Source organism: Equus quagga, chromosome 19, assembly GCF_021613505.1.
Source record: "Equus quagga isolate Etosha38 chromosome 19, UCLA_HA_Equagga_1.0, whole genome shotgun sequence".
In the NCBI taxonomy this organism is placed as follows: Eukaryota; Metazoa; Chordata; class Mammalia; order Perissodactyla; family Equidae; genus Equus; species Equus quagga.
The window spans coordinates 41,784,265-41,798,768 of NC_060285.1; the positions used below are offsets into that span (position 1 = coordinate 41,784,265).

Genomic DNA, 14,504 nt, shown 5'->3' on the forward strand with positions numbered 1-14,504 from the left:
AGTGAGTGTCTGTTTAATCGGGGAGAGACTGGGTGGATAGGGGTCAGGAGTGGAAGGGAACTCTTCATTATATATTTTTTTATACTTTAAATTAAAATTGAATAAAGTAATTTGATTGTATATTACATCTTATTTCTTAAATTTTAAGTAGACTATTTTATCTTTGTTTTTATTTCTTAATGTTGTGCTCATGAACAGATAGTTTTGACAGTTGTACAACATTGGTCTTTAATTACAAAATTTGGTGCAAAATCACATAATAGCATGATTTTTTTTTTAGGTTAGTGTCCCAAAAATGAAACATAAGCCAACCAGGCAACAGAAGAAAGTAGCAAAAGGCTATTCCTCCCCAGAACCTGATATCCAGGATTCATCAGGAAGTGAAGGTAAAAATATTTACTGTAGACTATTCACTATAAGAATCTAAATTTTTAAAAGGATATTACTACACTGTATTTGATATATGAAAGTGTTTTTTCATATTAACTCAAGAAGATATGTAAGAGTTTTGGTGGGAGCAGGGATGGTGTGCAAGAAAAGCTATTATACATTATAGATAAATTTCAAGACCAGGCCACAAGGTAAAGGCATGGGAAGTGAAAAAAGATGAAACATGCAGATCAAGAAGCACACTGGGGGCCGACCCCACGGCCTAGTGGTAAAGTTTGGCATGCTCCACTTCTACAGCCTGGGTTTGCAGGTTCGGATCCCAGGCATGGACCTACACCACTCATCAGCCATGCTGTAGTGGCAACTCACAAATAAAGTGGAGGAAAATTGGCACAGATGTTAGCTCAGGGCTAACCTTCCTCAGCAAAAAGAAACAAAACACCACACCACACTGTAATACTGGCTCCAATGCTTTGTTAGCTTCTGAAAAATTGTTGATGATTTCCTAGATTCAGTGTAGGAAGCATTTTTTGAGCTTTGAGCTCAGTTCCATGCTTCAAAAAAATTTTTCATTCTCAGAATAAATTGTAGTGTTTAGAAGTCACAGATAAGTCCTAAATATAACTATATCAAAATTATGGACTAAATTAGTGTGCCATTCTTATTCAAGTCAGATAATGTGTAAACTGTCTTGAACTACAAGGAAAGATTAAGGTAATGTCAAAGATGTTCTGAGATAAAGTTTTTCTAAAGCTATAGCCTCTACTAAGCTCACACTAAGTTGGGGAGCTCCTTTTTACAGAGAGAACACTAGAGTGAATAAATTATAAATGCCAGGGAATTAGTAGATGAGAAAGTAGTAAAGAGTTTAAAGGAGAGGGAGCTGAATTCAGTTGGAGTGAAGGTTCTTAGAGGAACCTGGATGAATTATTAGGATTTCTAATGGATTACACAGCGATCTAGGCTTGAGGGTTGCAGGGAGGGGGAAAGATACTGGAGGAGAAGAGGAAGAAAATGAATAAAGGTTTAAAAGCAGGGAGTCACGGGGTACTCGTGTGCTGGAAGAGAGTATTAGTTATACTGTTGTTCCCATTTTACAGAAAAGGAAACTGAGACACAGGTTAACCTGCCCAAGGTGACGTACCCATAAGGCAGTATATATATGTTATATATGCAGGTTTTTTGGTTCCTTAATTCACTGTCTCATCCACCCCACTATATTACCTATAATGTATCAGCTGACCTTTATCGAGTACTTAACGTGTGCCAGACTGGATGTTAAACACACCTTACCACAACTGTGTGAAGTCTGAGTTAGTGGTGTTATCCCTGTTTTACAAATGAGAAAGCTGAGACGTGGAGAAAGGTTAAAATCCGAACAAAAATGGAAAGGAAAGAATGGATATGAGAGGGTATTTGGGAAAACAAACAAAACAGTTAACAGTTTGCTGGTTGACAATAAAAATTTCTAGAACTATCAAAATCTACTGAAAAGGGACCTCAGAAAGCTGACTTCTTCAGATGTAGGCAAATGGGCAAGAGACAGAAGAGAGTAATACCTTCCCCAAATTAATATATGTATTTTTAATGAACTAATTGTTTTAAAGATTTTATTTTTTATTTTTCCTTCTTCTCCCCAAAGCCCCCTAGTACATAGCTGTACATTTCAGTTGTGGGTCCTTCTAGTTGCATGTAGGACACCACCTCAGCGTAGCCTGATGAGTGATGCCATGTCCGCGCCCAGGATCCGAACCGGCGAAACCCTGGGCCACCGAAGCAGAGTGGGTGAACTTAACCACTCGGCCACGGGGCAGCCCCTTTAGTGAACTATTTTATCTATTTTAATTAGTTAAAAAACAAAACTGATGTCATCCAAAATTTAACTAATTTGTGATTACCTTAAATATATGTCATGTGTTCTAGTTTTGAAATGATATGATTGAAACTTCAAAAATGCAGAGTATTAGTATGTTAATCTCTAACCATAAAATAATGCCTAGGAAAATTTGTATTACATGAGAATCATTAAGCTGAAATGTAGACTGTTTGTAATTATGGTCACTATTTTAACCAACTTCATTCTAAATGTCTTTTTAGCTCAATCACTAAAACCAAGTACAAGAAGAAAGAAAGGAATAGAACTGGGAGACATCCAAAATTCCATTGAATCTATAAAACAAACACAGGAAGAAATTAAAAGGTAATGTGTACTGACAGTGACTATTCATTTGAGTCCAGAGGAGTAGTTAAGAATCCTGTTACGTGGGAAATCATAGGCAAACTTTACATTTTTATGACAGTGCTAAGCTAAAATGGAACCTTGGCTTCTGTCACCTGAGGACTGAAACTTATGAAATTCCTTCAGCACTGAAATGTTGAGGGGGAGAGGGAGGTGGTTATTTGTCGTCTGTGAGGGTAGATTTGGAATCTACCTTATTGCTGTAGCATACTAGGAATGCAGTCTCCTTTGTACATGGCTGTTATTTAATTGGAATGCACCAGTTGTTCAAATATTAAAATACTTCCATAACGGTGGGTAAGCAGCAACTATCCTGAGACCTTTGAGTGTTCCTCTTGCAGTCCCAGACCCTTCCCCACACATACCTCCCCATGATCCTACAACTAAAGGTCATTAACAGTCAGGAAGGTTCCTTGGAGGGCAAGGGAGCCTGACCCTGTTCCATGGCTAAGGCTGGCATGAGTTCACATTGGTTGCCTCCCATTGCTATATCAGATTTAAAAGTTTTTAATAGTAGCCAACCTGCTTTTGTGTATTCAGCACCCAGTGCTAGATGTTATACAGGATTAAAAAAACAAAAAGTTATTTGCTCTGCTCTTGGTGATCTTATGGCTCCCATTTAGTTGCTCTTCTCATCTACAGCCTCATCTCCTGCCATTCCCTACACGTGTCCCGCGCCCCAGTCCTATGAAACTCCTCACATCTCCAGAACTTTTCCCACACTGAGTCCACTTCTTAGATTGCCCTTCCTCCTCCCCTGCACATCAAGAAAATCCCTATTTATCCTTCAGAATACAACTCAAATGCCACCTTTTTCTAACGTTTCTGCTCACTCACCCTGCCCTGTCGAGTTACTGATCCCTCTGTTCAGCCTGTATAGCTCCCCATCCATACTCATTTTGAGCGCTTACTACACTACAGAGCTGTGTGTGTCCACCTCTCGTTGACTGGGAGCTCCTTTAGAGCAGGGAGCGCGTCTTCTGCATCTTTGTGCCATCAGCCCTTATATAAAAGTGCTCAGCTTTCCTAATTTAATTCTATTTATAAAGAGTGAACCTACTTGTTAATTTTGCCTTTCTTTCTCTATACTGGTAAAACACTTTAATAGAAGAAATCAGAAAAAGAAAAGGTTTTCACTAATCAGCTCTTTTTTAGCCGAAAGCACTTAGGGTGGCATGAGGATAATGAAAGCTCATTTCTTGACTAAATTACCATTTATTTTTGTTGGCATATAAAATGCCTCTAGAGCATAAATCTGTTTTATTAATTGTTTTTTCCTGGGGAATTTAGAATTTTTCTCCAACTCTACCTCTATCTCCCTAAAGATAAAAGAACCTTAGTAGGCCAACTAAGCAGCAAAATTGTTGTAAGACTACCGTGATAACAGAGAAGGCGATATACTTCTATGTCATCAAAGTTTAATTATTTTTGATGCACGTCACTAGGTGACATTCGGTGCAATGTAGAAAACAGATTTAGACAGGACCTGATAATGGCTCCACATGGCACCACCAGCTCCCTGTTCAGGTTGTAGTAATTGATTCAACTAGTTACTTTACATAACCTAAGTGCGTGCTACTTAACCATATATCAAACTGTGAGTTCTATGCTAACATTCTTTACAGATAATTTTAAAATTTATTCTTGCTTATTTTTTTAGAAATATTATGGCTCTTCGAAATCATTTAGTTTCAAGCACACCTGCCACGGATTTTCTGCAACAAAAAGACTACTTCATCATTTTCCTCCTGATTTTGCTTCAAGTCATAATAAACTTCATGTTTAAGTAGAAGTTCTTTACGGTTGAATCAGTGAACTCGAATGATCAGATTTGGCCTGGGACCAATGTTCAAGTTGGTTTGGTCTTTATTAAAATGTCACCATATTTCTAAAACAAAAAACCTTAGAGATAAATGTAGAGGTGTTGACTTTTCATACCTTTTATCCTTAACCTGAAACAAGAGCTATGCTATTGGGTTATTAACGTGAGCTGTGTGTTAAGTGCCAGAACATTTCTAGCTTTTGTGAAAATGTGTCTACATGTGAGTATAATAAATCCACATGTATACATACTTGTGTCTTACGTATACCCGACAGTAGTCTTTGTATTCTGTAGTGTGTTCTGAGATATAGCTTAATGTTGTTCATAAGGAATATGTATCAATCTTACAAATATTGTGCATAGTAATCTATTTTCTTCATAAAAGACACGAAACAGAATGAGAAATGATGGGATAACAGACATATTATAAATAGTTCAATACACTGTAGTGTTAAAAAAAAATCATTTCCAAGGCACCCAGCTCAAGTGTCTTCTTAGAAACAGCAAGAACGAACTGTGGTCAAAATTGACATATTGAGAGAGACAAGGTAGCAAATTGCTTTTTTAAAAGTTTACATAAGAATTTTTTTAACCCCTAGAATTTAATATTTATAGATAGAAGCATAAATGTACCTATGTGTATATCAACATAAACTAGTATGGAGCTACTTGGATCTACTGATTATATATTTCTTATCAAACCTATATAATACCACCTTAAGCACTTACTGAAAAAAGCGTGGTCAAAATTGATTACTGTCCTTTTTTATTTTTGTTTCTTTTAAACTCACTTGGTCCAATAACACACAGGCCAAATTCTAGAGATGTTTATAGGGCATATGAAATGCTGATAATTCATGTTTTTTCATTGTGAAAAACTTATTTAGCTCTCATTTAGCCCCTAGTGTGTTCAGTGAATGAGTAGAATAGAAAACATTATAACCAATATTTTACTTCAAAAGCCAAATAAGAGAAAGGCGATAAGACAAGACACTTTGTTTGGTGGCATTTCTGTGTACTTAAAATTGGTTTCTTTAAAATGACCAATAAGTTGAGCATCAAGTTCTGAAGTTTAATTCTTTATTATCCTTCTCTGTTCTTAATAACTGCATTCTGTGGCAAAACCACAATTCTTCAAGATCCCTTTGTTCAGGCTCAGGCAAACTTTTTCCTAATTTTTTTTCAGTTTAATATTTTTATTTTATGTTTTTACTTAAGTATTCATAGTCCTCAAGAGCAATTTTTGCAAGTGTAGTTAAGCTTAGGAACATGTCCTAAGGTGTCTTAGAATCCTGAAAGTATAGATTTTGAAGTGGTTATTAATGAAAAATGAAGGCCGGAGAGAATAATGGCTCTGGCTCCATTTGCCTTTGACGAAGAAGAGATTGTGAGACACTAGTAAAATGACAGTCTAAACTATTTATGCCATGATAAATATAAAATCAAGGAATGACTGTTAAATTATGAAAACTGAAAATGAGAAAAGAGCTTGCTTTTTTCCCCTAACCAATATAGCTATTTTAAGTATCCTTAGGTTTTATGAAGAGCAATATGCCATGTATTTTTGGCAGAACAATGTATTCCATATGTACATGTGAAAACATTTTTTAAATTGATTAAAACATAAATAAGGTATACCTGTACCCAGTATAGGTATGACTACACTAAAACAGGTGGGATTTTTTTGTTTGTATTTCATAATTGTCGATATAATTTTTACACTCACTTTTCTCTTACCAATGTTATTCTCAACTGCCTATTCATTGATATGATACTTGTAAATATTGTACATCTTGATCTTTTTTATGGTTTAAATTAGTATTTATATTATATATAACGATTGGCTGATCTTAAAAATTATTTCATCATTAAACTCTGAAAACTTAAAATTTTTTTGGTGGTAACCCCCCCTTTGAAAGGGTTTTAGTCTTATCCACTTGTGGGTTATTGTCATTTGGTCTAAATAGTGTTTTATTTGTTTGAGTCTCTTCTAAGATTGGAAAGATGGTTATTTTTTTATTTTCTTTTTAGAGCATATGTTATGGGTTCTTATTAAACCAAGAAATCAAAACTGTTTCATGAGAAAAAGCATGGTAACTCATGACTGTTTCTTATACACTAAAGTCATCTATCTAATGTAATAGTCTCCTTATGCTTTTAGTTGTATGAGTTCCTTTCTGTGAACTGAACACAAAACTCAGGAATCGGTGGCTTCATTTTAGAGCAGTACCTGTGCTTACACTAGGCTTAGTATGTGAACTCTTTAGAACACATAATCTTGTATTTAGCCCCATAGGTAATTGACTTGGAATGTTCTCTACCTGAAATTTACCTTCCTTCACACATGGATTCATAAACATGATTTAGTTCCCACTTGTCTGAGAACCTCATGATGTTTTCTAGGATTTAAGACTAAGACCAGTTTTTCTCATTTGATCAAAAATTTTATTTTTTCACATGAAAATTTAGGTGAGTAGTAATTATTGACATGTGCATTTCTGTTTTAGTTGTTGAATGTGTACTATGCCTTCAGTTATCGACCATGTAGTGAAATGTGGCTGGCCCAGGAAAAGACAATAAATAGGGCTTATGAAATAAGTTTCAGCAATAGATATTTTACTAGTATTTCACGTCAGTACTTTTGTGTATCGCTTATAAAGGTACAGTGTAATCTTTGTCACCATTCCATTGAAAAAGTTGGCCTTGTAAAATACAACCCTCATTTAGTATTCACGCTTTTGTGCCTTTAAGAAAATATTGTCATTTTTGTGTTATAGAACTATAATATGATTCAAAGTGTTTATTGGTTTAATTGTCATAAAAGGGTCATATCTCTGTCATTTTATTTCCTTTTATATAGCTATAGTATATTTAAACTTAATGCTGTACTTTTATAAGAGTTTGTCTATTTACCTATTTCAAAAATTCTGCACTCTCAGACGTCATTGAAGTAGACTTGTCAGATTATTCTGAGTATTGTAAACAGTGCCTTTTTGATGGAATTCACAGTTTTGGGTGTCAACTTGTGCCATATACACAAAATTCTGTGGAAGGCAATTTTAACTTTTTGAAGAATATCTTAGTCAAATATTTAAGAAAAATGTATAAAATTCCACTTTTCCAGTGTTTAGCATTTCTAGTGAGCAATGAATATATTTTTGTTTTTTTTGTTTGACATACAGGGATGGTGGCATTACTAATGAGCCATACATGATGCTGCAGATTATTCTGAATTATGTCAAATGTACAGAAATAAAATACTAAAATTAGCATTGATACCAAATTTTCCAATTTGAACCAATGGGGGGAACCCCACACAAATCACTGTTTACATTTCAACTGCTATCTTTTTTGACTACACGGAAATGGAGAATCTTTAAAATGTATAACCTGCCACTGTTGTGTAATTAGGTTTCATTTTGTTTACCAATTGGGTGAATTTAGTATATTTCATTTACTTTTTGTTACTCCTAACATACTATTTGTTTTGTTAGTTTTTAATTGAAGATGGACTGTTAAAATCGGATAGGACCAGTGTCTCCTTCATATGATTAACATATTTAGAAGAGCCACAAGAAACCCATGACAAAGTGAATGTGAATATACTTTCTAAAATATTTAGAAAATTTTATCTTTCTGCATTTATCATGTAAAATTACTTTATATTACAATATTGAAACTTATTTAAAGAAAAATGCCACGAAACATTTGAACTGATGAGCCACAGAACTTCAGTTGAAATTTTTTTCACTTTTTAGCATGCTAAATATACATCTAAGTTAAATATCCTGTTTAATGGTCATTTATAAATTCAAAAACTACCACTGGTCAGTTTTGTATAATAGAATAAAAGTATGTTATCTGCAGTGTAAGTACAGCACACTGTCAAATTCTTTTCCTTAAGGTTTATAGTAAATGTACAGATAGTCATAGGCTACTGTTTTGTAATGTATTACATTTCTAATCTATTATTCCTAACCTATTATAAATGTTTGCAGAGACAAAAGAATTGAATTTTTCTAACCACCTGTAAAATTATGCTAACTTCTACAAGTAGGCATTCTAAATAAAATTTTAAAAAAGGCAAACTGTGATCAGATGACTTTGCATATAACATGGTGACTAAATTTCTTAATTTTTAAATTGAAAAAAAAAAAATGGGGGAGGGGGGTAGTTGTGACGATGGCGCAGGCTTGGCAGGGTTTACCCGCTAGACCCCTAAGGTCTGCTTTCCTTGATGCTTTATAGCCACTCTTCTCGAGGACTCGAGTAACCCTAAGTGGAAGTCAGCCCGATTTTATAGATGAAGCATCTGAGGCCCAGAGAAGTGAAGTGATTCCAAAAGCCACACAGTAAGAGAGAGCCAGCACAAGTTTAATCCACGTCTGACTTCAGTGTCCATTCTCTTTCCACGGTACAGTAAACAGAACTCGGATCGGAGCGTTTTAAGCGTTTGGAATAATCCACTACCCAAATCTGTACCGAGTAATGTAACCCCTTTGTGATGGGTAGAACCATAAAAAACGAACCTTACTGTTAAACAGGCCTATCTACAAAGCCCATCTGAAGTTCTCCCCTCAAGTCACCTATCCGTCCACGCCGGGTCAGCACAGATGAACTCCCAGCACCCACTCCTCCCTGGCTGCCGTCTCTCCCTCCTCCTCTTCCCCTCGCGCTGCCGTCCTCAGGGGCCGCCGCCGCCCGTTAACCGGGGAGGGGGGCCTCGGCTCGCTTCCGCCCAGTGCGCGGGAAGACGGCCCCTCGCGGCCCGACCTCCCCGGAGCGGCGAGAGGGGGCGGCGTTTCCCAGGAACACCGACCCCCGCCCTCTCCCGCGGAGGGGCTGCCCCGGGGCCGCGGCTCGGGGGCCGGCGCGCCGCGCAGGACCGACTGCCGAGCGCCGTGCCCACGGCCTCCCCGCCTCCAAACCGCGTACAGCTCTAGCTCCGTTCTGTTTAAGACGAGAAACGTGGAGACGAAAGAGGTTACTGCTGAGCGTCACAGCAAAGTCAACGGCAGAGCAAACCCGGGTCCCAATCTCAGGCCCCTGCCCTTAACCGCTGCGTCCCTGAGCGCGCGCCTGTGCAGTCCAGGGAACGGCCGCTCCGCCGCCGTGTTCGCGCGCACTACCGGTCACCACTGTCACAGAGCCTGCACAGCGGCGCCTCTGCCACGGAACTCACTCGTGCCGGCCCGCGTTTCACGGCGAGGCCAGCGCACGGGACGGCTTCCGGAAGGACGGAGAGCGGGCCGGACGCGCAGCTGCGGCCGGCCCTCCCGCGGGCCCTTCCCTCCAAGATCGGCCGACCTTTCCAGAGGCGGGAGCTTCCTGGGAGACGAGGGGTTTGGCGGCCGCTGAAGCCAATGGAGGGGAACAGTGCCCCCTGCGGAGCTGAGACGGCGCTGAGTCTCCGCCCACGCACAGCCCCGGAAGCCCTCAGCGCCCTCTCCGCTGGCTAGCTCGAGAACTGCCCGGCCGCCTGCGGCGGAAGAGCAGCCCCCTCGCCCAACCAAGAAGCCGAGCAGCCCCGGCTTCCGGTGTCCGCCCCGCCCCTTCCGCTTCCGGCCGAGCCCCGCCCGCCCCCTCCTGGCCGTCCTGAGGCTTTGCAAGCAGTGATCCGAAGCGGGCAGAAGCCGAAGGGCTATGGCCGCTGCGGCGTCTGTGAAGGCAGCGTTGCAGGTGGCGGAAGCGCTGGAAAGCATCGTCAGCTGCTGTGTGGGGCCCGACGGCCGGCAGGTTTTGTGTACGAAGCCCACCGGCGAGGTGCTGCTCAGCCGGGATGGAGGCCGCCTCCTGCAGGCGCTACACTTAGAGCATCCCATAGCCAGGTACCGGCGTCCTGCGCTCCAGCGCGTTAGAGCGTCCCATAGCCAGGTCCCCGCATCCCACGCTCCGGACCGTTAGAGCGTCCCATTCTCCAGCGCATAGAGGGGCACCCCTGGCCCTCTCCCTAATCTTGTCCGAGAGGCTGTGCTCCAGGGAAAACTGCCCTTGGTTGAGACCAGTGTACTCGGGGGTGTCGAGCGCTGCTCAACGGAACGCTCCCGGACGTCAAATTTTACCAACTCCCAGTAGCAATTCTCACTCCTCTCATCCCCCCTCCATCTCTAGAATCTTGAAATAGAACAAAGTAACTTGAAAAAAGCAACGCTAAAACTAAGGACATCAAAGGAACAGTGTTCTCATTTTATGCCTATAGCTGTGAAAACATGGTTTCGACTTCATCCAGATCTAGGAAGGCAAGCCTTCTGAGTATCTGAGTTGCTTTGTGTTTTTTTTGTACAGGATGATGGTGGCATGTGTTTCCAATCATCTAAGAAAAGCAGGAGATGGTGCTAAAACATTCATCATCTTTCTCTCCCATTTACTCAGAGGACTTCACGCAATCCCAGACCAAGAAAACGGTTCTTTGGTTTCCGAAAATTCTCAAACCCTTGGAAGGCATTGGAAAAATTGTTGTCGGTGGAAATTTATTTCCCAAGCTCTTCTAACGTTTCAGACACAAATATTAGACTATGTTATGGACCAATACTTAAGTAGACACTTTTTGTCCATCTTTTCTTCATCCACTAAAGAGAGAACATTGTGTAGGAACTCTTTAGAGTTGCTCTTAGAAGCATACTTTTGTGGAAGAGTGGGAAGAAATAATCACAACCTTATTTCACAGTTGATGTGTGACTACTTGTTCAAGTGTGTGGCTCGTGAAGGTGGGTTTGAAGAAGTGTTTGAGTTGGTGGGTGACTGCTTTGTAGAGCTGCACGTTGGTGTCACCGGCCTTCCTGTTTCAGATTCCAGGATCGTAGCTGGGCTTGTGCTTCACAGAGACTTTTCTGGGTACTGTCCAGCAGATGGTGACATAAGAATAGCGCTAGTAACAGAAACCATTCAGCCTATTTTTTCAACTTCCGGATCAGAGTTTATTCTAAATTCAGAAGCACAGTTTCGGGCATCTCAGTTTTGGATTATGGAAAGGACAAAAGCAATAATGAAACATTTGCAGAGTCAGAATGTAAAATTGCTCCTGTCTAGTGTGAAACAACCAGACTCAGTGATTTTTTATGCAAGACTGAATGACATATCGGTGGTGGAGTGTTTATCATCTGAAGAAGTTTCTCTTATCCAGAGGGTCATTGATCTTTCTCCCTTTGTGCTACCGCAGGCCTCTTCACGGTGTGAAATCTCTAACACTGCTGTGGTGAAATTTTGTAAGCCCCTTGTCCTTAGATCCAAAAGGTATGTTCGTCTTGGCTTGATTAGCAAATGTTCCTTTGTACCACATTGTCTAGTTCTTTGTGGACCAGTACAGGGTCTTGTTGAACAACATAAAGATGCTTTACATGGAGCATTTAAAATGCTTCGGCAGTTATTTAAACACCTGGATCTAAATTACTTGACACAAGCCAGCGACCAAAATTATACATCAAGTCCTCTTATTTATAAGAATAGTAGAGAAAGTAATCAGTTACCAGAAATTGTTAATGGCTCACTGCAAAGGCCATATCAGGGCACAGTTGTAAAGAACAAAGATAAACTGGCAAAAACTCAAACATATTTAAAAGTATATTCAAATTTGGTGGTTCCAAGTATAGAATTAGAAACACGTTTTCCATGTTCGACACCAAAGGTGGCACCAGTGGATGCATACCAGACAAATGAGACATTGAGATGTTTATCTCCAAACAAAACTGGGATAATTGATCACAGTGAACCATTTCCTGAGAGTAATTCTGCTAATTCAACAACAGAAAATACTAGAATAAAAATTTCTTATGAAAATTTACAGGTCACAAAAATTGCTGGCAAGGGGAGCATGTTACCAGTGAGATACAAGTCCCGAGAGATGTGTCCTTCCCGGAGTTACTGTTTCTCATCTATACCGGCAGGGAGTGTGTTGCCGGTGGGTGGTAATTTTGAGATTTTGTTACATTTCTATCTTCTCAACTATGCCAAAATATGCCAGCAATCAGAAGAAGCCACGGTTGGTGTGATAGTAGCTAATGCACTTTTAGGCATTCCCAAAATCCTGCATAAGTCTAAGAAAGGAAATTACAGCTTTCCACAAATGTATGCAAGAGCGCTCCACGCACTGCAGTCCGGTCAACCCATGGGAAGCAGGCAGACAGGCTTGGAATCGGTAGTTGGTAAATACCAGTTACTAACTTCAGTTCTTCAGTGTTTGACAAAAATTTTAACCATTGATTTGGTAATCAATATTAAGAGACAGCCTCAGGAAATTTGTGATCAAGATTCCGAAGAGGAACTATAAAACTGGAAGTTTTTTATTAACCAGAGTTTTACTCCAACTCAAGCTGTAAAGTAAGGCAAGCATGTGACCAGTGATTCTCAAGTCAATTCAGTCTAGTTAGGAAAACAGGATAACTTAAAAGTCCTTAGAAGAAGTATACTATGAGGCCACTGGACGTTCAGACACAAACACCAGACTGCGCTGTGGAACGAGACCGAGGGAGAAGCCTGGATGGGGGAGCCAGGATCTGAATGTGCTGTCTTCCGCCTTTATGTCCCTGTCCCTGTGTCTCCGCTCCTTCTTAGTCTGTGTGCCTGGGGGAAGGTGTTTCTTTATAGCTCTTGTACTTTCCGGTTTTTTTCACTCTCTTGTCCCTCATCTTTCTGTGTTTAGTTCATAGAATCATTTAATCTCAGATGTGGAGGGGATGTTCAAATGCCATCCTACTTTAATTGTTTATAATATAAAGCATATTATTTGCTTCATTTAAGATAATTTATTTCCCCTATTCATAATTTCTAAAGCAATGAATAAAAAGTCTTGAGTTTTTCCTCAAAAAGCGTATAAATTAAGTTAGTTTTTACCTTTATATGGCCCTTGTTTATTTCTATTTCATGTGGAAAGCATGGATAGATTTTCACCATCCATACAGCCTGAAAATGTGTCACCAGAAATATGACTTTGTGCATCGTGAACTTATTTTCATTTCTGTAGCTAAAAGTTTATTCCAGAAAGGATATGAAATTTGTACTTTTTATTTTCTCCTGGTCCCTAAGAGCTTGTAAAAATAATTCAAGTATTTGCTGGGTTTTTTTGTGTTTGGTGCATGGCCAGAGTCCAATAGTAAAAAACAACTTAAGAATTGTTTATTTCTAGTGTGAATTTTTAAATGTTTATATTTTATTTTAAAGGTTTATAAATGCAAATAATAGCTGTGGGTAAGGACAGTGTCTTCTGCTTTTAGTAGTTCTCTGTGACACCCAGGACAGTGCCACGTTGACGGAGGCTCACCTCGGAGATCTCGCGGGTTCCGTTCCAGACCACTGCGGTAATGCGGATGTTGCAATAAAGTGAGCAACATGGATTTTTTTGGTTTCCCAGTGCATTTAAGTTATGTTCACACTATACGGCAGTCTAGATGTGCAATAGTATTGTGTCTTAAAAATTGTACGTACCTCCTGGTACAAAAACAGGTCCACAGATCAATGGAACAGAATTGAAAGCCCAGAGATAAAACCACACATCTATGGACAGCTAATCTTCGACAAAGGAGCAGAGGGCCTACAATGGAGAAAAGAAAGTCTCTTCAACAAATGGTGCTGGGAAAACTGGACAGCCACATGCAAAAGATTGAAAATCGACCATTCTTTTTCACCACACACCAAAATAAACTCAAAATGGATCAAAGACCTAAAGATTAGGCCTGAGACAATAAGTCTTTTGGAAGAGAATATAGGCAGTACACTCTTTGACATCAGTTTCAAAAGAATCTTTTCGGACACTGTAACTCCTCAGTTGAGGGAAACAATAGAAAGAATAAACAAATGGGACTTCATCAGACTAAAGAGCTTCTTCAAGGCAAGGGAAAACAGAATTGAAACAAAAAAACAGCTCACTAATTGGGAAAAAATATTTACAAGCCACTTATCCGACAAAGGGTTAATCTCCATAATATACAAAGAACTCACACTGCTTAACAACAAAAAAACAAACAACCCGATCAAAAAATGGGCAGAGGACATGAACAGACATTTCTCAAAAGAAGATATGAATATGGCCAATAGACACATGAAAAGATGTTCATCATC

General features: G+C 39.6%; 2 protein-coding genes across 17 annotated transcripts in view; both read left to right on the forward strand.

Annotated features, from left to right (window-relative positions):
* The window catches only part of OSBPL8 (oxysterol binding protein like 8), a 190,977-nt gene extending 183,250 nt beyond the window's left edge, over positions 1-7,727 (forward strand). For all 14 annotated transcript variants that reach the window (XM_046646898.1, XM_046646901.1, XM_046646900.1 and 11 more), the window contains 3 exons: positions 281-386; positions 2,488-2,590; positions 4,290-7,727. In XM_046646898.1, coding sequence (XP_046502854.1) covers positions 281-386; positions 2,488-2,590; positions 4,290-4,419 — 339 coding nt within the window. In that variant the 3' untranslated portion in view covers positions 4,420-7,727. The remainder of the gene's footprint in view (positions 1-280; positions 387-2,487; positions 2,591-4,289) is intronic.
* Positions 7,728-10,049: 2,322 nt separating this feature from the next.
* BBS10 (Bardet-Biedl syndrome 10) lies at positions 10,050-13,967 on the forward strand. Of its 3 annotated transcripts, none has more exons than XM_046646913.1 (3): positions 10,050-10,279; positions 10,737-12,348; positions 13,661-13,967. In XM_046646913.1, the coding sequence occupies exons 1-3, from the start codon at positions 10,095-10,097 to the stop codon at positions 13,661-13,663; spliced, it is 1,800 nt and encodes a 599-aa protein (XP_046502869.1). In that variant the 5' UTR covers positions 10,050-10,094; the 3' UTR covers positions 13,664-13,967. The 3 variants fall into 3 exon arrangements, with proteins under 3 accessions (XP_046502869.1, XP_046502868.1, XP_046502867.1); XM_046646912.1 differs by having other exon boundaries at positions 13,664-13,967; XM_046646911.1 differs by having other exon boundaries at positions 10,737-13,967.
* The last annotated feature ends 537 nt before the right edge of the window (positions 13,968-14,504 follow it).

What these genes read in the sequence shown, in the direction of transcription:
- BBS10 (XM_046646911.1), top strand. Translation starts at nt 10,095, where the DNA reads ATGGCCGCTGCGGCGTCTGTGAAGGCAGCGTTGCAGGTGGCGGAAGCG. An exon ending in TTAGAGCATCCCATAGCCAG is followed by an intron (nt 10,280 to 10,736) that starts GTACCGGCGTCC and finishes TTTTTTGTACAG; the next exon opens with GATGATGGTGGCATGTGTTT.